The 21058-nt window shown below is 42.3% G+C and overlaps 1 protein-coding gene across 3 annotated transcripts in view; it reads left to right on the forward strand.

Moving 5' to 3' along the window:
* braf (B-Raf proto-oncogene, serine/threonine kinase) overlaps nucleotides 1-21058 on the forward strand; it is a 115083-nt gene that overhangs the window by 43007 nt on the left and 51018 nt on the right. For all 3 annotated transcript variants that reach the window (XM_060840018.1, XM_060840019.1, XM_060840020.1), the window contains exon 5: nucleotides 14153-14255. In XM_060840018.1, the coding sequence (XP_060696001.1) occupies nucleotides 14153-14255 (103 nt within the window). The remainder of the gene's footprint in view (nucleotides 1-14152; nucleotides 14256-21058) is intronic.

Here is a 21058-nt window from a genome sequence, read left to right on the forward strand (position 1 = left end):
GTGCAACTCATTTCCATTGAAGGCTGTGGGGGCAAGTCATTGAGTGTATTTAAGACAGAAATAGACAGGTTCTTGATTAAGGGCTTCATTTGGGATGAACGGCTTTTGTCCGAAACGTCAATTTTCCTGCTCCTCAGATGCTGCCTGACCTGCTGTGCTTTTCCAGCACCACTCTAATCTAAGCTCTGGTTTCCAGCAGCTGCAGTCCTCACTTTTGATTAGTAAGGGGATCCTGACCACTTTCGGGCAACAGAGCTTCTGATGTCGCCAAGATTCCCTGCAATGAGTGAGTTTTGCAGTATCCTCGTTTGTAATTTGGTCAGAAACATTGGAAGAGTTTTTTTCCCCCGGTAGTAGAGGGTTTCCAACACTGAAACATTTGAGCCTTTTTTTTCCAAAGGATGCAAATGCGTTTATCAGCTACTTAACAAGAATGATGAGCAAAGAACTAGAGGACAAGTATAAAATTCTTGAGCAAGATCAGAGCTGAAAGTTTACATAAGACTACAAGCCATAAGATATAGGAACAAAATTAGGCCATTCAGCCTTTCAAGTCTGCTTTGCCATTTGATTATGACTGATATGTTTCTCAATCCCATTCGCCTGCCTTCTTGCTGTAACATTTATTGTTGTGAAGGCTTTTCTCTGTCCTCGTGAGGAAAGCAAACTCTCAGATATGATGGAGACGTTATAATAATGAGCAATAACTTGTCCGTCTGTGGTAAAGGAAATTATTTGGGATGTTCGCTGACCAGTTGCCCTGCTAACCAGCAAGAGTGGAAATGACCTTCTGTGCAGTCTATTCCAACAGATACGAGGAGAGTGGAACAAACAGAATTCTGCATAATTGGCACGTATAAATACCGAGCAAATCGTTGTGTGCCAGTAATGGGGAGTATTCACATAAAACATGCTAGTTAAGTATGCCTGAAAACGAATGTAGCCATCTGTTGCCTCAGCTCCATGCAGAGACCAGTCTGGCCCAGCTTGCTACAATGTTTGGTGAGATGGTTGTACTGTGAGACAAACCTGGCTTCTCGAACATGTCATTCCCCCATATCAATTTTCAACTATTGCATTGGTAACACATCAGCGGGTGAAGCGTTGTGTTGCACAGTGGAACATTTGGGCCAATTTGTTTTGCAAGGACTGCTGGTTACGGAGGGACAGATGGAGAGGGAACTTGCCGTATGCTGCAAGATATCTGAAAGGAAAATGTGTGCGGTGAAAGACCTCCAGCTGAGAAAGGACAATTCATTTTCTTTTTGATGCTGATTTATTCTGTGCATTTCTGGCCTATTCTACTTTGATCCCTGAATCAAAACCTTGCTTGTTGTGCCAGCTTTGCTCTACCCAATCTGTACAGCACCCAATCAGTTGGCTTTTAACAGCAAAGGTCTCTCTGCGGTTCATCATCTCTAACTCCTGCTTCAATCAGCTGATTAGCATTGCTATTAAAATAAAAAAAAGGACCTTTGATTTACTCAGCAGTTTCAAGCATGGAACCAAAAACTAGGAAAAAGTACAATGAGGATACTGATAAACTTCAAATGGACTTTGGCTGGTGGAATAGTTAGCCATGTGTTGATGAAATTTAATGCAGGGAAGTTTGATGTGATGCATGTTAGCAGAAAATACAAAGAAGAGGCAATATGAAATGAAGAGCATGGGATTGCAGCAACAGATCGACCGGAGGCTTAGTGCTCACGGATCTTTGAAGGTAGCACGGCAGGTTAAGAATTTGGCTAATAAAGTTTAGGAATTTCTTGGTCTTTATAAATAGAGGTACAGAGTACAAAAGCAAATCTGTTATGGTGAATCCTTGTAAAACACCAGTTTGGCCTCAAATAATGCACGTAATTGGGTACTATCATATAGGGAGGATGTGAAAGTGGTAGAAAGCGTGCAGAAAAGATTTAACAAAAAGTAATTCTGGGATGAGGGATTTCAGTTACGTGGTTAGAGTGGAAATGCTATAACTGTTTTTCTTACAGAAGTGAAGGTGAAGAGGAGATTTAATAGAGGTGTTCAAAATCACGAGGTGTAGAGAGAGAGAGAAAGGGAAAAAATCTGTTCCTGTATCTTCACTACATGCACTGCCATGTTTCAAGAAGGCCACTATCGCCTTCTCAGGAGTAGGTCAAGGTGGACAATAAACAGCATTATACCCAAATCCTCAAATGTTTCCAATTCATGTTTATTCAATTCCCTTTGCACAGTTATTATTGAATTCAGCTCTCTCATCCATGGAGTACATTCTCGATGATAACTATGACTTAAAATTCTTCTCCTCTCTCTTCTGTTCTTTTGCCACTTACCGTAAATTTTGTGTCGTCCAGTGAGTAGCCGTCCTATCACTGGGAACAGTTTCTCCTTCTATTACTTCAAACTAATGCCATCGAATAGTCACTATATATTTACAACCCAATGACTCACTTTTCTCTCTTCATCCGAACTGAGAGCATCTAGAACTCACTGGCTGACGGTGGTGGAAGCAGAGATGATGAGTGATTTCAAAATAAAATTGGATGGGCATTTGATGAAGCTGACCTTTTCAGAAAATGAATTTCAATGGAAGACTAAGTCCGAGAGTCATCATGAGTTTCAAGCACCAAATGGCTGCCTCCTTTGCCTATGGTTTATGCAGCATTGGGAGATTAGCCCTTTGCTCTCACTCTGAGGCACAATGTAAGGGGCCGCTGACTTTGTTAATTCGTTAAAAGTACAGTTGTATGTGGCCTGCTATAAAACTTGCAAAGGTCATTTGAAGGTAATGAGCATGAAACCGAGGTGTGAAATTTGAATATGGCTTGTGTGACTGAGACAGGAAGCAATAGACTCTTCTCATTGTACACTGTGCTGCATGCTTCCAGACAAAAAAAAACTGCAGATGCTTGAATTCACAGGAGACAAGCAGGAGGCTGGAAGAACACAGCAAGCCAGGCAGCATCAGGAGGTGGAGAAGTCAACATTTCCGTTACAACCCTTCTTCAGGAACAGAACTGGGGTTTGGGGAGCTGCAGGTAAAGAGGGAGGGCAGGTTTTGGGTGGGGAGAGATTAGAATGGGTGAGGTCGTGACAGGTGAATACAGGTAGTGGGTATGACTTGGTTGGTTGATGGGAGGAATTAATCTGGTTAGTAGTTGGAAGGAAGGGTTGATAGGTGGAATGGAAGGTTGGGAAGGTTATTTGAAATTGGAGAACCCAGTGTTGAGTCCTCTGGGCTGCAGACTGCCCAGAAAGAAGATAAGGGGTTGTTCCTTTTGAGTTGCACCCATTTAAATTACCGTTCCCATTCCCTCTCCAACATGTCCATCCTCAGCCTCCTGCATTGCCGCAGTGAATCTGACTACAAATTGGAGGAACAACCCCTCATCTTCTGCCTGGGCAGCCTGTATCCCAGATGACTCAGCATGGAGTTCTCCAATTTCAAATAGCTTTCCCATTCATGCTCCAATTCCCTTTCCAGCCCTGCCTCCTTCCTTCCATGTCACTTACTGACACTTCCTTCCAGCTGGTAACTGGATTCATTCCTCCCATTGACCAACCAGGTCATATCGACCACCTCTGTTCACCTTCTCAGTACTTCACCATTTCGCCCCTCTCCCCACCTAAAACCCTCTCACCTCTTTACCAGCAGGCCTCCCTACCCCACTTCCATTTCTGAAGAAGGATTATAACCAAAGTGTTAACTTCTCCACCTCCTGATGTTGCTGACCTTGCTGTGTTCTTTCAGCCTCCTGCTTGTCTACTTCGTACTGCATACCTGTTACTATAAAACCAAGTGAGGTTGCACATCAACTTTGTCAGTCCTCAGCTATTTTATGTGCCTTGTTAACCCCACTGAGATGCTGCAGTGCAGTGCAGCTGAGAGTTTCTTGTTGTGAGCACAGTATCTCCAGAGACTATTTTACTGGTGGAACCAATGTTTATTAACCTAACATGCTAGTTGTGTGAAGCTGGATCCGTGTGTTCATATGGTCAGAATCCAAACAGTATGGGTACGGAGTTAGATCCTCTCTATACAGGTCTGGGGAGTGCAGCTGTCATCAACACATTGGAACAAGTTTACACCAGTGAGCTGCTTGAGCCTGTCCTGTGTTCAATCCTATCTTGACAGGTATATGATATGCCCACCCTTGCCATACATTGCTTAATATTTCAAATAAAAGTCTTATAATTTAAAACTAATGATTGATCTGAGATTGTTTACCACTTGTCATTAAAAACGTTTGTACCGCCTTTTGTGTGTTTCTTAATTTCACCCCTGAAACGTCTGAATCTCATTTTTAAACTATGTCCTATTCCTTAGATGCTTCAACTAGCAGAAATAGTTCACGTCTGTCTACCCTATCTGTTCCCATTAATTTCTTGTTGAGTTAGTTATACAGCTCAGAGAAAGAATCTACGGTCCAATTTTCCCAAACTAAACCAGTCCCACCAGGCCTATATCATTCTAAGCCTTTTCTATTCATGTATCTAAGTATCTTTTAAATGTTGTAACTGTACCTCCATCGACCATTTCCTATGGCAGGTCATTCCATATACGAACCACCTTCTGTGTGAAAAAAGTTGCCCTTCCGGTCCATTTTAAATCTTTCTCCTGTCACCTTAAAAATATGCCCCCTTAGTTTGAACAACCCCACCCTAGGGAAAAGACCTTTGCTATTCACCTTATCTATGGGCCTCATGATTTTATAAACCTCTGTACGGTCACCTTTCAATGTCCCACGGTCCAGTGAAGAAAGCCCCAGCCTCTCCTCATAACTCAAACCCTCCATTCCCAGCAACATCCTAGTAAACCTTTTCTGAGCTTGCTCCAATCTAATAATATCATTCCTGTAACAGGCCAACTAAAACGGAGCATGTTACTCCAAAAGTGGCCTCAGCAATGTCCTATACAATTTTAACATGGCATCCCAACTCTTGAAAACATTGAGCAGATGGTCTCTCATATTTCTGTTACATGAATACAGCTTTGTGTGTGTAACCCTTCCTCGTAACTTAACTCTAATGCAGATGATGTAGTGGTAAACTCGTGCTTCTCTCCATCCAAGACCAATGCATCCTTCTTAAATTGAGGTGTCTGTAACTGCTCTTGGTACTGTGGGGGTGCTGTTATCAAAAGTTTTATATAGCTGATGCATATCTCCCAAGCCCTTGTATCCTAGCCGATAAGACATAGGTGCAAAATTTGGACCATTCAGCCCATCGAATTTGCACCACCATTCAATCATGTTTGATAAGTTTCTTGACCCCATTCTCCCACTTTCTCCCTGTAACCCTTGATCGCCCATGACAATCAAGAACCTATCTATCTCTGTCTTAAATACACTCAATGACATGGCCTCCACAGCCTTCTGTGACAGTGAATTCCATGGATACCCTACTCTCTGGCTGAAGAAGTTTCACTTTATCTCCATTCTAAAGGGTCTTGCCTTTACTCTAAGGCTGTAGAACCCCCAAGTCTCTTCACACCTCAGACTTCTGAATTTTCTCCCCATTTAGAAAACAGCCCTTACCTCTATTCTTCATACCAAACCTGTAGCAAGTTCTGTAGTTAGACTGATGAAAGCTGGAATTCCATTAGCATGAGCTGGGGAGAAGGTGACATAGTGGTAAAGACACTAAATAGTAATCCAGAGCCCCAGGCTACAATTAAGGAGAAATGGCCTCTTAGGGAAGGAAATCTGCCATTCTCACCTGATCTGGCCTTCAGGTCATGTGGCTGACTCTTAACTGCCTGCTGAAATGGCCCAGCAAGTTATTCAATTGTATCAAAAGCATTGCAAAGTCTAAAGAAAAGAAAGAAACCAGACAGGCCACTTGACATCAACCTAGATTTGGAAACTAAACAACAAATCCAGCCCTGCCCTTCTCTGTTGCTGGGTAAAACCCCTGGAACTTACTCCCTAATAGAGCAATGGATGTCCTTAAGCTAAAAGGCCAGTTCAATTGCCACCTTCTCCAGTGGCAATTAGGGAAGAACAGTAAATGCTGGCCTAGTCAGCAATGCACACATTTCATGAATGAGTCAAATTATTCTTTCTTTGTGCCTGTTCATGACATTTTGAAAATCTTTTATGCCTGAGCCCCCAAATCTCTTTGAACCCTCATTGTTTTTAATTTTTCACCACTTAGGGATAGTATCTTCTATCCTTTTCAGATTCACAATGGATGCACTCATATTTATAGAGTCACAACATGGAATCAAAATCCAACTTCTCCACGTAGACCAGACATCCCAATCTGACCTTGTCCCATTTGTTAGCATTGAGCCCATATTCCCCCTCCTTCTTATTCATCTACTCATCCAGATGTCATCTTAAATACTGGAATTGTACCCACCTCCAGCACTTCCACTGGCAGCTCATTTCATACATGTACCACCCCCTGCATGAAAAAGTTACCCCTCGGGTCCTCTTTCCCCCTTATCTTTCCCCCTTATCTTACCTTAAACCTATGTCCCCTAGTTGTGAACTCCTGCACCCAAGTAAAAACACCTTGGCCATTCAACCTATCCATGCCCTCATGATTTTATAAACCTCTATAACATCACCTTTCAACCTCTGACGCTATTCAGCCTCTCCCTATAGCTCAAACTCCCCAGTACTGGCAACATCCTAGTAAATCTTTTCTGCACCCTTTCAAGTTTAACAACATCTTCCTATAGAAGGGTGGCCAGAATTGAACACAATATTCCAAAAGTGACATCACCTATATCCTGTACAACCACAACATGACATCTCAACTCCTTTAATCAATGTTGCGATTAATGAAGGCAAGCGTGACAAATGCCTTCTTCACCACCCTGTCTTTCTGAGACTGCACTTTCAAGGAACTATGCACCCGCACTCCGAGGTCTCTTTGTTCGTCAGCACTCTCTGAGCCCTACCACCATAAGCCCTACATTAAATGTATAAATCCTATCATTTGCCTTCCCGGAATGCAGCACTTCGCGTTTATCTAAACTCCATCTGCTACCCCTTGATCCACTGGCCCATCTAACCAAGGTCTCATTGTGCTCTGAGATGTCCTTCTTCATTGTCCAGTGCACCATCTATTTTGGTGTTATCTATAAACTTACAAATGACAAAAAGCAGTGGACCTGGCACTGATCCTTGTGACAAACTGCTGGTCACGGCTGCCAGTCTGAAAAAAAAAACCCTCCTCCACCACCCTCTCTCTCTTCTACATTCATGCCAATATTATATCTGATTGCCTGGCTCTCCCTGGATCTCTTACTAGCCAGTCTATCATGCAGAACCTTGTCAGATGCTTTACTGAAGTCCATATAGAGAATGTCTAACGTTCTGCCTTCTGCAATTTTGCCTCTTCAGAAAACTCAGTCATGTTAGTGAGATACAATTTCCCATGCACAAAGCAACACTGACTATCTCTAATCAGTCCTTACCTTTCCAAATGCCTGTAACTCCTGTCCCTCAGAATCCTCTCCAACAACTTGTCCGCCACTGGTGTTAGGCTGGCAGCTGTATAGTTCTCTGGCTTTTCCTTACCACCTTTCTTAAATAATGGCACCACGTTAGCCAGTCTTTAAGCACCTCACTCACAGCTATCAAAGATACAAATGTGTCTGCAAGGGTTGTAGTTCTGACTGTTAGTTTAATCATTCAGAAAAGTTGGTTAACAAAATTGATGCTCAGTGAATAGGAGGATCAGTGTTAACAATAATAAAATATTTAAGGATGGTCAACAGCAAGCATATTTACTGGTTGGTCAGTCAACAGTGGTGTTTCCCAAGGGCCACTGCTGGAACTACTTTTTTTGATATATGTAAATAGTTTATATATTGGAATGTAGAGTTGAAATAACCCCACAGAGGCTGGTCACCAAGTCATCCTTTATTTACACATGGGAAATCTCTGACACTGATCCAGCTTCCTCAGAGTGATAAGAATCTCTGATACTCCTGTTTATATCTCATAGCCAAGGATCCCTGAATGGATCAGGTTAACAGCCCCTATCGGGGAACTCAAATTCATAGAATGATAGAATCCCTACTGTGTGTAAACAGACCATTCGGCCCAACAGGTCCACACTGACCCTCCAAAGAGTAACACACCCAGACCCTTTCCCCTACCCTATTACGCTACATTTACCCCTGACTAATGCATCTCACTCACATATCCTTGAATACTATGGACAATCTAGCATGGCAAATTCATCTAACCTCTAGTTTCCTCCCACATTCCAAAGATGTGCAGTTAAGTGAATTGGCCATGATAAATTGCCCATCGTGTTCAGGGATGTGGAGATTTGGTGCATCAGGCAGGGGTAGATATCAGATAATAGAGTAGGGGAATGGGTTTGGGTGGTTTACTCTTTGGAGGGTCAGTGTGGGCCTGTTGGGCTGAAGGGCCTGTTTCCACACTGAAGGGATTCTATGATTCTGTGAACCTGCACATCTTTAGATTGTGGGAGGAAGCTGGAGCACCTGGAGGAAACCTATGCAGACGTGGGGAGAATGTGCAAGCTCCAGATAGACAGTCACCCGAGGCTGAAATTGAACCGGGATCCCAGGCGCTGTGAGGCAACAGTGCTAACCACTGAGCCACCGTGCCGTCCTCCTTCCGTGTTGTCCACTTGGCTGACCTCGTTGCAATCACTGCAGGGTAAAATTGGGAAACTTACTGATGCTTGCAAACTTGGAGATGTGACTGGCAGTGAGAATGACATCAACTGACTGTAGCATGTTGTATGTAGGCTAGCAGAATGCGCAGAAAAGTGACAAACAAAAGTTAATGCAGAAAAGTATGGGGTGATGCTTTTTGATAATGAGGAGAGGAAGTATCAAATAAATGCTACAGTTGTAAGGAGTATAGGAGCAAGGGAACCTAGGTTTAATGTCATTAGATCTTTAAAAAAGGACTGGGTGTATTGAGAGAGTGGTCAGCAAAACATGTAGGATCTTTGGCTTCCTATGCAGATTTGTTGTGAATGACAGCTGAGTAGAAATGCTGAACTTTTATATCCAGCTTGGTTAGGGCCATGACTAGAATATCCAGTCTGCTTCTGATCACCACACTTCAGGAACGATGCAAGTGAATAGGAGATTTATCCGGGTGTTTCAGAGAATGAGGGATTTCAGCTCAAGCTTAGATTGGTGTTGTTCTCTTTGGTTCAGGTAGGACTGATGGAAGATTTGATCAAGGTTTGTAATGCCAGAACAAGTTTAGATACATTTTATAGTTGCACAGATTGAAGAATTGAGGAAAGAGGTTGGGTATGGGGATACCTCGACAGAGTGAGTGGGAATGACCTACATTAAAAAGGAAGTTGGTAGAGAATGATGGAACAAAGTTAATAGGATTGCACTATGAAAAGCCAGTATGGTCTTGATGGGCCGAACAGCCTGTTGTGCTGTAATGACTCTGTTGAATATTATTTGGTAACTTTTTATGCTTCATCTTCACTGCTGTCAATACCATCTATCTTTCTGAAAGCTGCATGTTTGGATATATTGCTTTCTATTTGGAAATGTTGATAAATACCGTGAATGGTCCCTAAGAGGTCCTTGGAAAGCAATATTGCCACGTTCTGCCAATTAGTTTATGTGCCCATTATCCTGTACCCTGCTTGCTGCCACTCCGCCTGTTTCCAAACTGTATCAATAATTTGACATTAATTCCATGAACTTCAATTTTAGTTAACAATCTCTCATCAGGAATTTTTTGTCAAATGCCACCTTGAAGTCCATAACTAATATCCATCCTTCAAAACCTTCTGTCAGGCTCATGAGGCACAACCTACCCTTTGTAAATTCCTACTGGCTGTCACTGGTCATATGAAAATGTTCAAGGTGTTCAGACACTCTATGCTTAATTATAGACTCTGACAATGCCTTGACAACAGATACAAGGTAAACAGGTTTATAAATCTCTAGTTTCCCTTTCTCACTGTTCCTGAACAGTGGTGTGTCACGCCCATATTTTCAATTTAAAGGAGCAGTGCTAAAGTGGTGAACTTTGCACAGTTATAGTTGGGGCATTTGCAGTGTTTTCATTTGTTTCAAAAACTTTTCATTTTCCTTCATGAATCCATATTACTTCATGTGCTCCATGAAATGACTCCCTGGGGTTCCCTCCCTGAATGTCTTCACTTCTCCATTCCTTACAGCATGTCTGAAAGTCTACGTCTTTCATCAGCAATTTCCACACATCCTAGTATTTCTGCTATCTTCTGCAACTTGAAAGGATACGGTAGACAACTGGTTTAGTATTCCTCTGCCTGATCCACTTGGGTGACTTAAAATGCTGCCAGCTTCTGCTCATCTACTAAGACTGCTCACCATTCCGGGATCATCCTGGATTGCAAAGAGAGCTCCCAGCTTCGTCTCATGTCTGCAGACTACCTCATAACACTCAACCCCAACAAGAGTGAAGAGCTTTTGGAGTCTCCATGTCACTAATATTGAGACAATCTGAGCACCTGCCTTTGCCCTACCATTAGCTCACCTGGTCACACTTCCTTTTATACTCCTCTCTGCCATGTTTTTCTCTATATTCTTTTCCACCTTCCATCTTGCTCACTTTAAGCTCAACTGGACTGTGACATCACCTACCTATTCTCTCAACTCTATTCCTACTAAGCTTCTGAAAACACAACTCCTCTTCTAACCTCCATGTTATCTTGAATTTTAATTGGTTCTTTCTCCATCTTTTCTACCCCACACTTTTAAATCTGCTGTTGTCATCCCTCTTCTGAAAGCCCACTGTTAGTTTTAATGTGTACCCAGTTATACCCAGCTTTAACCCTGCACCACCTCTTTATCCAATTTTTATCTGACATCCTTCAGTTATATATTGTGAAGACTGAAGCCATTGGTTCTTGGTCCTTGCTTCAATCAACTCTATCCTCTCCATGGCAACAGGCTGAGATTTAGCCATTTTTCCCCAATCTGGGTGTAACCAGGGCAGCACGATGGCTCAGTGATTAGCACTAGTGTTTGGGTTTGATTCCACCCTCATCTGACTGTGGAAACACCACACAGTAATTCTCTCCATGCTAGTCTGGTTTTCCTTTCACAGTCGAAAGATGTGCAGGTTAGGTGAATTACTCATGGGAAATGCAGGGTTTCAGAGATCGCGTGTGGGAGGTTGGTCTGGGTGGAATGCTCACCAGAGGATCGATGTGCAATTGATGGGAAGAATGGCCTGCGTCCACACCTTAGGGATTGTATGATTCTCTGATAAATTGAGAAGGAAGTTTGCAACTGTTAACGCAGAGTTTAGTGTTTGCTCTCCTGTTGTAAAACGCCTCAGAATTTAAAAAAATTTCCTTAACACTTCAGAGATCTTTGCAGTTACCTGCTCTGTAACATGTAAAATCATAGTTTCAGAAAATCTGATCTAATTAACATTTAAATCTCTACAGAAAAATAAATCAACCCACGTGGTACTAGAATAAAGCAAAATGCTGTGGATGCTGGAAATCTGAAACAAGCACAATGCTAGAGAAGCTAAGTAGGTCTAGCAGTATCTGTGAAGAGGGAAGCCTTTAACATTTAGAGGGAATTTCTTCCTCTTTCTCCATAGCTGCTACTGAGTTTCTTGAACATTCTTTGTGTTTGATCCATTTACTAATTTTGAAATCCATGCTCTTCAAAAAATTATTAATTATAAATTACATGCCTTGCAGTGCACCTGAGATGAGTTTTAAGCCTCATCTTCCCCTATCTTAAAAACAGCCTATTTATATCTCTCTAACGTCACTTGACTTCATCTCTGTCTTGACTCATCTGCTGCTAGAACCTTCATCCGTGCTTTTGTTACCACAAGTTGCGACTATTCTAATGTACTCCTGACTGATCACTCACGTTCTACCATCTGTGAATTTGAGGTTATGCAAATCCCTGCCTGTGTTTCAACTTGCACCAAGTCCTAGTCCCCTACTGGCCTTGTGGTTTCCAGTCCAGCAACACATTGCTTTCAAAATTCTCAGCCTCACTTTCAAGTTGGTCTGTGGGTTTGCCCCTTATCTCAGTATAACTCTCCAACTCCACGCTCCTCTAATTCTGACCTCTTGTGCACTTACATTCATATCTGTCCCACTGTTAGTGGCTGTGCATTTAGTTGCCTGGGCCCCGGGCTCTAAAGTTCCTTTGCTACACCTCGTTACCTTACCTCCCTCCTTTAACGCACATCTTAAAATCTACCTCTTTAGGTCAACTGGCCCCTACCTCTTTCTGTGCGTGGGTGTTTAATTTTTGTTTTATGATGCTCCTGTGGTTGTTTTAAGTTAAAGGCACTATATCAATGTAAGTTGTTGTTGTGTGTGATTTGGAATTTTTTTTTCCACTATTGAGGGTGCCGTATAAAGGGAAGAAATTGTTTTTAGGCACACAGACAACTGAATCAAAGGGATATGTTTTTGTCATTTTCTAGAAGCCATGTGTTAGTATTTTAAAAGAACTGGTGACAGGCTTTGTGTTAACACTGGTTGTCTAGAAATTGTCCTGTGTGGTATTGAATCTATTTAGAACATCTTGCTTTGCCCACAGATTAAAAATCAGCTAAACTGTTCAGAAAGCCTCTGTTCCCTAACCACCGTCCTAATGCTTGTTTGTCTACTGATGCTTACAGTCGTTTGTTTATTGTCTTCACTCTGAATCTTCTTAATCTGGATGGATTGACTGAAAAAAAAACACTTTTTTGGACAATCTAAACAAGCTGTACATTTTAAATTTCTACACACTCTGTCTGGATCACTGAGAGGGTGTGATGGCGTAAACACTGGAATGTTAATCCAGAGACCCAGGTAATGTTCTCAGCATCCAGGTTCGAATCACACATGGCATGTGGTGGAATTTGAATTCAATAAAAAAAATCTGGGATTTAAGAGTCTAATGATGACCAGGAAAACATTGTCGATGGTCAGAAAAACTCATCTGGTTCTCTCCATTTATGTATGACTGCAGATACACAGCCAGTGTGGTTGACTCTTAACTGCCCTCTGGGTAATTAGAGATGGGCAATAAATGTTGCAACGCCCTCATCCCTTGAATAAATATAAAAGAAAATACATTTACAGAGATACTAATGGCATCTGTTTGTATTTGTGCAGTTCAGAGTTCCTGCAGTGAGTGGGGCAAAGGGAAGTGGATATTTTGAGCAATTGTCAAACATCACAGTTAACTGAATCCCGATATTTCCCCCATTCCACCCTTTGCTGCATGCAGTCAGGCCTGCAGCAAAATCACTCATGGAACACCTTGGTCTACCAAGTCACCACCAACAAGTGACAAGGACAGGGGACAGTAATGCCCACCCTGAAGAAAAGAAATATGCCTGTTACATATGTCTGATGGTCATACCTTCGGGTCCTTTTGGAGGGGAAGAGTGCTGGGTCAGCTCATTGAGCTTTGCACTAAAATGAATTTAAAAAAACGTTGTGCATTTTCTTTGTTGTTTTCCAAGATGTTATCTAATTTCAGATCTGTTTGGTGACCAGTGTGTCATAGTGCATCATTTAATTATAAATTGTAAGTACCCATGGTACAGGCATAACTGATTTGCAAAATAGTGGAACCTGAATGATTTTGTTCGTCACAAAACCATTTCAGTTTCTGGGTGTTAATCGACCTGTGTGTAGTAACTTTCACATCAAAGACACAACTGCACTAAAGATCACTGTGAATGTTGGAGACAGAATGAAACCTGGTCGCAGGCTGAACATAATCTGCTTATAAAGCAGTCTGAATCCCAGAGCTGTGATCCACTATTGAGTTATAATGCATTGCCCTATTATCTATTGCATTCTCCCCCATTGATTTTCTTTCCTCCTTTGGTTGGATCACCTTGAAGCTAAATTGAAAGCCATTTGTTTTTACACAGCCACTGGACCCATTGAATTTGGCAACTAATACCAAATAAGGCAAAACCGGGCCCATTCTAGTGTGGGCTTAGACTAAACTGTTGATTGGATTGGCTTCTCTTAGTACTGAAATGTTTGTCTGAATCATTTCCATGCAAGTCTAGAGTACATTAAACAAATTGCAGCCTGATTTTTTTTCCTGTCCAATCCACTTGCTGTAAGGTGAGCATGGTCTTGTTATGAATGTGTTGGTATTTCACTCTGGTTTCCCTTCAGTTTCAGTGTTCATCAGCTCCAACTGAGCTTTATGTCATTTCAGGGAGAAGAAGCCCATTGGCTGGGACACGGACATGTCCTGGTTAACAGGAGAAGAACTACAGGTGGAGGTGCTGGAACATGTTCCACTGACCACGCATAACTTTGTGAGTATCTGGCAGAATTGGGCAAACACGTTGTGGAAATAGCAAGAGGTGAGCCTTTAGGGGAGTATTCCGCTCTGCCCTACCAGGCCTGTCCCAGTTGGCTGTGATGCAATGTCCTTTCTGATACAAGACACAGCAGTCTCCAGCTATAATGGTGCAAGGGCGATACTCTCAGTGTCACTGACCATACCCTTTGTTGGCAGAAAAAGACAATCACTGGTGCTGATTGTATGCAATAGGGATTGGAATAGGATTGATTCATCTTTTACTAATCAGAAGGGGATCGCAGGGATCGAGAGTGTGGTGCTGGAAAAGCACAGCAGGTCAGGCAGCATCTGAGGAGCAAGAAAATCAACATTTTGGGCATTAGTCCTTCATTAGAAATTCCTGATATGAAGGGCTTATCCCCGAAACATTGATTCCTCTGCCCTTCGGATGCTGCCTGACCTGCTGTGCTTTACCAGCACCATACACTTGACTCTGATTTCCGGCATCTACAATCCTGACTTCCTCCTAGGGGATTGCAGGAGCCCCATTTTGTGCCATTTATGTTCCATTTATGGAAAATGTGACATAATTGGAGGTAAAGTGTTTGTTGCCTCCTTGTCAGCAGGAAGCTGTGGGAATACCAGGCAAATGATCAATCCTTTGCTAGCAGGCTCTTGTGTACGAGCAGCACACGCAACTAATGGTTCTTTTTTTTCAAAAAGGAGCAAAGCTGTAACCTGCAGGTGCGGGAGTCTTCACTGTTCTTCATAGCTAAGCTGAACTTGGTCCTGGCCCCCCCTCCTCATAAGTTAAAGCATTGTGCTCTTCCACTAGCTCCGGAAAGTTAATTAAACCTCTGACCAATACTGAGCTGGACAATATTAATTAAGGATTTGTTTCCTGAACAGAAGAAACTGATAGAAACTCCATTAGTCACAGGCTGACACCCAAAAATGGCCCATTTACTCTCGCTCTGTTTTCTGTCTCAAGTGTACGAGTAAAATTCCCCCAAATGCCATACACTATAATTTTGTTTACTAACCTATTCTGTAATACTTTACCAAAAAGCTTTCTTGAAAATCTTAATGCACAACATTCATTACTCCTTCTCATGTATTCTTGACAACACCAACAGTATTGTTAAACATGATTTCTCTTTCATAAAACCATGTTGACTTTCCTTAGAAAATCCATTTTTTTTACAAAGTGTCCTTTTCATTCTTTTAGATTCTAGAATTGGAAAGAGTGCAAAGAAGGTTTACCAGACTGATACCTGGAATGATCGATTTGGGTATAGAGTGTATTTGTATGGTATAGAAAATTAAGTAGAAATTAACATATCTCACCCATCCTCAAATTAATGACATTTATTATTCTTTTGAGTCTCCTAGTCCCCTGCTTGTTATCACAGTTGTCCATGTGAGAATGTACATAATAAGTGCTGGATTTGAGGAGCTCAGCCTATCCCACTGCCCACACTCAAACCCCCAATATGGCTCAGTGGGACCTCGAGTAGTGTTTCTGTCTTTCTATCTCCTTGTTTGGATGATGCTGAGGCTGACCTCTTCCAGCTGCTCAGGCTGAAGTGAGCTAGCACCCTTTAGATCCAAAGTGGATTCCTTTTAGTGAGAAGGAGCAGAAAAATTAATGAGAATGGTGCCAGGGACAAGTGGATTCACTTACTGTGGTCAAATTGGAAAAACTAGGGCATTTTTATTCAAAGAAGCAAGTGTTGACAGGACATTAGATAAAGTGGTTCAAAATCACAAGTAGGAGGGGAGAAGCTGCTCCGAGTGGCTGGAAAGTGTTGATGTTTCACAACGTTCTGGGGCTCTGTCCAGAGACTTGCCTCTCCTTGAATTTCAATGGATATTAGTGTTTATTTGTTTTAATCTTTTAACATTGGGCTGACAAAGTACCATTCAAGATTAGAGTGATGCTGGAAAAGCACAGCAGGTCAGGCAGCATCCAAGGAGCAGGAAAAATCGATATTTCGGGCAAAAACCCTTCATCAGGCAGTACCCACTTCTGCCTCAAGTTACCATTCACACTAGCTCCATTAATGTTGTCAACCAGTCTGTTAATGACAGTGGCACCAGTACATCATAGGGTAACTTGTATTGAAGCCAGCATCATAATGTGAAGCTCTAGTGAGAACTTAAGAAGTAGGAGTGCAAAACGTCCATTCAGCCCCTCGAGCATGCTCCACCATTCAATAGGATCATTTCTGATCCAAAATTCCTCTTTCCTGCCCTTTCCCTGTAACCCTTCATTCCCCTGCGGATCAAGAATCTATCTCAGTATTGAGACTCTTTGCCACAGAGAGCTGTGGGGGTAGAGTTCCCAAGATTCTTAACCCTCTGAAAGAAGACATTCCTCCTCATTTCAGCATGAAGTTAGCATCCCTTTATTCTGACACTATGCCCTTTGGTCCTCGGCTCTCTCATGAGGGGAACCATCCTCTCAGCATTTGCCCTGTCAAACCTCTTAAGAATCCTATATGTTTCAATGAGATCACCTTTCATTCTTCTGAATGCCAGTGAGTAGAGCCCTAACCTTTGCTCTTAAGACAATCCCTCCAAACCAGGGATCAGCTTAGTGAACTCTCTCTGAACTGCCTCCAATGAAGAAATATATTTCTTTAAATAAGGGACCAACACTGCTCACAGTACTCCAGAGGTAGCCTCCCCAGCACATTGTTAAACATGATTCCTCTTTCATAAATCCACATTGACTCTTGACTTTCCTTAGAAAATCCATTCTTTTCTAAGTGCCCTTTTAATTCTTTCTTTTAGATTCTGGAATTGGAAACAGTACAGACCAATAATTGGAATGAGTGGCTTGCCTTATGAAAAAAGGGTTAGGCAGGCTAGGCTGGAATTCAGAAGAGTGAGAAGCGTATGAAATCCTGAGGAATCTTAACGGGATAAATATACAGAGGATATACGCTGATGAGAGAATGTTAAATGTCTAAAAACCAAGGATTGCCCATTTCTAACAAATTAGGCGGATTTATTTTACTCTGGTGGTGGTGAGGATCTTTGAAATGCTTCCTGAAAAGAAGGTGGAAGCTGATTATGTGAATGTTTTTTAGGCAGAGGCAGATAGGCCCTTGTTAGTTGTGGGATCACAGCTATACATTAATGATCTGGACAAAGGAACTGAAGGCGTTGTTGCAAAGTTTGCAGATAACATGAAGATAAGTGTAGGGACAGGTGGTATTGGAGAATGAGGGAGGCTGCAGAAGTACTTGGACAGGCTGGAGAGTGGGCAAAGCAGTGGCAGATGGAATTCTAAGTGGAGAAAAACTTCAGCAATCTGAAGCACAAAGAGACTTGGAAGCTCTAGTTCAAGATTCTGTTAAGGTTGACATACATGTTCAATTGGCAACTGGGAACAGAAATGGAATTTTAGCATTCGTTGCAAGGGGGTTAGAATACATGAACAGAGATGTATACTGAGTCTGTATTAGGCTCTAGTCACACTGCGTTTGTATTATTTTGAGCAGTTTGAGCCCCATATCTAATGCTGCATGTGCTGGCGTTGGATCTCATTGAAACTTACAGAATCCTGAGAGGCCTGGAGAGTGTGGATATGAAGCACTAGAGGGGAGATGAGAACCTGAGGGCACAGCCTCCGATTGAATCTCTTTGTCTTCCTTAACAGGGTTTTAAAATGCTTCCAATCCTCAGCTTTACCATTTTTATGACCACTCTGTATGCCTTTCTCTATGATCTATTACAATCGTCATTTTCTTTTGTCATCCACAACAATTAATAACATTAGGAAAAGGGAACATGCGTAGACTATTTGACTGTTTAAGTCTGCTCTACCATTCAATAAAATCATAGCTAAACTGATTGTAGCTTTGATTCCACTTTCCTGCCTGCCTCATGTAACCCTCGACTCCCTGGTAGATCAAAAATCTGTAAATGCTGTCTTGAATATACTCAGTGGCCCAGCCATCCACATTCTCAGAGGTCTTTAATAAACTTGTAATGAATTTCCAAAGGTTATGAACCCTTCAAGGGAAAGAATTTCTCTTCATCTGTACAGGACATTGGTTAGGCCACTTTTGGAATACTGCATTCGAATCTGGTCTCCGTGCTGTAGGAGGGATGTTGTGAAACTTGGAAGAATTCAGAAAAGATATAGTTTCCTGCTCTCTGTCTCCCTCCTTTCTTGAATAAAGGTATCATATTTAACAATTTACTATAATTACTTCAAATTTCTTCCATTGGCATAACCTCTCACGCCATTCCCAGGTACTACATCTAACTCAAAATGTTCTGTTTAGCAACTTTAGAAGGAAGGAAATAATAAATCACTCTTTGCTGATTTACGTGATCTCCAAAATGCTTCTAAATTAAGTTCAGGTTCAAAAATGTCCATGGACTCATAATTTCTTGTCTGCTCAACCACCCGTAGAATTCTTGTGAGAACTATTCTAACTTTGGCCTCTTGCTGATCTCCAATTCTAATCCCCCCCAATATTGTCGGCTGGCCCTAGAATTCCCTCCTTAAACCCATCTCTCTGCCTCTTCTCTGTGAGATGCTCCTTTCAAGCCCTCTGACTGGGCATTTTGTGACCTGACCCAATGACTCCTTGTTTAGCTTTGCATCAACATTTGGCCGATTACACTGTTGCGGATGGATGCACCTCATCCAACATTGAGGCACGACAAAGACAGAAATGTCTGCAGTCAAAGCCCTTTTCATCAGAATCCAGTTCCAATAGAATAAAATTTCTAATGGATCATGCATCCACAAGGTAAATGTGGACACTGCCAATGAGGTAAGCCAAAATTAATGCTTTCCTTTATTGGTCAGAGTGTTAAGTATAGGAGTTGGGAGGTCATATTGTGGCTGTAGAGAACATTGGTTAGGCCACTTTTGGAATATTGTGTGCAATTCTGGTCTCCCTCCTATAGGAAGGATGTTGTGAAACTTGAAAGGGTTCAGAAAAGACTTACAAGGATGTTGCCAGGGTTGGAGGTTGTGAGCTATAAGGAGAGGCTGAACAGGCTGGGCTGTCTTCCCTGGAGTGTTGGAGGCTGAGGGGTGATCTTATAAAGGTTTATAAAATCATGACAGGCATAGATAGGATAAACAGGCAAGGTCTTTTCACTGGGGTGGGGGAGTCAAGAACTAGAGGGCATTGGTTTAGGGGGAGAGGGGAAAGATTTAAAAGGGACCTAAGGGGAAACTTGTTCGTGCAAAGGGTGGTGTGTGTATGGAATGAGCTGTCAGAGGAAGAGGTGGAGGCTGGTACCATTATAACATTTAAAAGGCATCTGAATGAGTATATGGGCCAAGTGGTGGCAAATGGGACTAGATTAATTTAGGATATGTGGTTGGCATGGACAAGTTGGACAAAAGGATCTGGCTCTGTGCTGTACATCTCTATGACTCTTAAGTACTCCTTTAAGGCTAACCTCATGTATTATTTGACTGAATCCTGATTGAGCTGAAAATGTGTTGCTGGTTAAAGCACAGCAGGTTAGGCAGCATCCAAGGAATAGGAAATTCGACGTTTCAGGCATAAGCCCTTCATCAGGAATTCGGGTAAAAAATGAGGTCTGCAGATGCTGGAGATCAGAGCTGAAAATGTGTTGCTGGTTAAAGCACAGCAGGTTAGGCAGCATCCAAGGAATAGGAAATTCGACGTTTCGGGCATAAAGCCCTTCATCAGGATAAAGGGCTTATGGATGCTGCCTAACCTGCTTCCTTGCTTGTGGATGCTTCCTTGGATGCTGCCTAACCTGCTGTGCTTTAACCAGCAACACATTTTCAGCTCTGATCTCCAGCATCTGCAGACCTCATTTTTTACCTGAATCCTGATTGAGGAGCCCAAGCAAAAGTTAAGTCAGTGGGAATCTGGGAGAAAACATTCTGCTGGTTGGAGTCACACCTAACACATGGGAAGATGGTTGTGATTATTGGAGGTCAGTCATCTCAGCTTCAGGACTTCTCCGCAGGAGTTCCTCTGGATGGTGTCCTAGCCCAACCATCTTCAGCTACTTCAACAATGACTTCCCTCCATCGTAAGGGCAGCAGTGGGAATGTTTAATGATGGTCACAGTGTTCAACTGTGCTTGTAACTCTTCACACGCTGAAACAGCCCATGCCCAAGAAAGTTGTGGACTGTGTTCAGGCTTGGACTGATAAGTGGCAGGTAACTTTTATGCCACACAAGTGACAGGTGACTGTTTCCAAGAAGTGAGAGCTTCACCATTGTCCCTTGACATTAAATAATATCGTCTTTGATAAATCCTTCACTATCAACATCCTTGGCATTTGCAAGGTTTGTGAAGGTTTGTAGCTCAGGTTGAGGTTTAGGGTGTAGGTTTGCTCGCTGAGCTGTAGGTTTGATATCCAGACGTTTCATTACCTGGCTAGATAACATCATCAGTGGCGACCTCTAAGTGAAGTGAAGCTGTTGTCTCCTGCTTTCTATTTATATGTTTGTCCTGGATGGGGTTTGTGATGATGTCACTTCCTGTTCGTTTTCTGAGGGGTTGATAGATGGTATCTAGATCTATGTGTTTGTTTATGGCATTGTGGTTGGAGTGCCAGGCCTTCAGGAATTCTCTGGCATGTCTTTGCTTAGCCTGTCCCAGGATAGATGTGTTGTCCAAGTCGAAATGGAGGTTTTTTTCATCCGTGTCTAGGGCTACGAGGGAGAGAGGGTCGTGTCTTTTTGTGGCTAGATGGTGTTCGTGTATCCTGTTGGCTAACTTTCTTCCTGTTTGTCCTACATAGTGTTTGTGGCAGTCCTTGCATGGAATTTTGTAGATGACGTTGGTTTTGTCCAT

The sequence above is a fragment of the Hemiscyllium ocellatum genome, chromosome 19 (assembly GCF_020745735.1).
Source record: "Hemiscyllium ocellatum isolate sHemOce1 chromosome 19, sHemOce1.pat.X.cur, whole genome shotgun sequence".
Classification (NCBI taxonomy): domain Eukaryota; kingdom Metazoa; phylum Chordata; class Chondrichthyes; order Orectolobiformes; family Hemiscylliidae; genus Hemiscyllium; species Hemiscyllium ocellatum.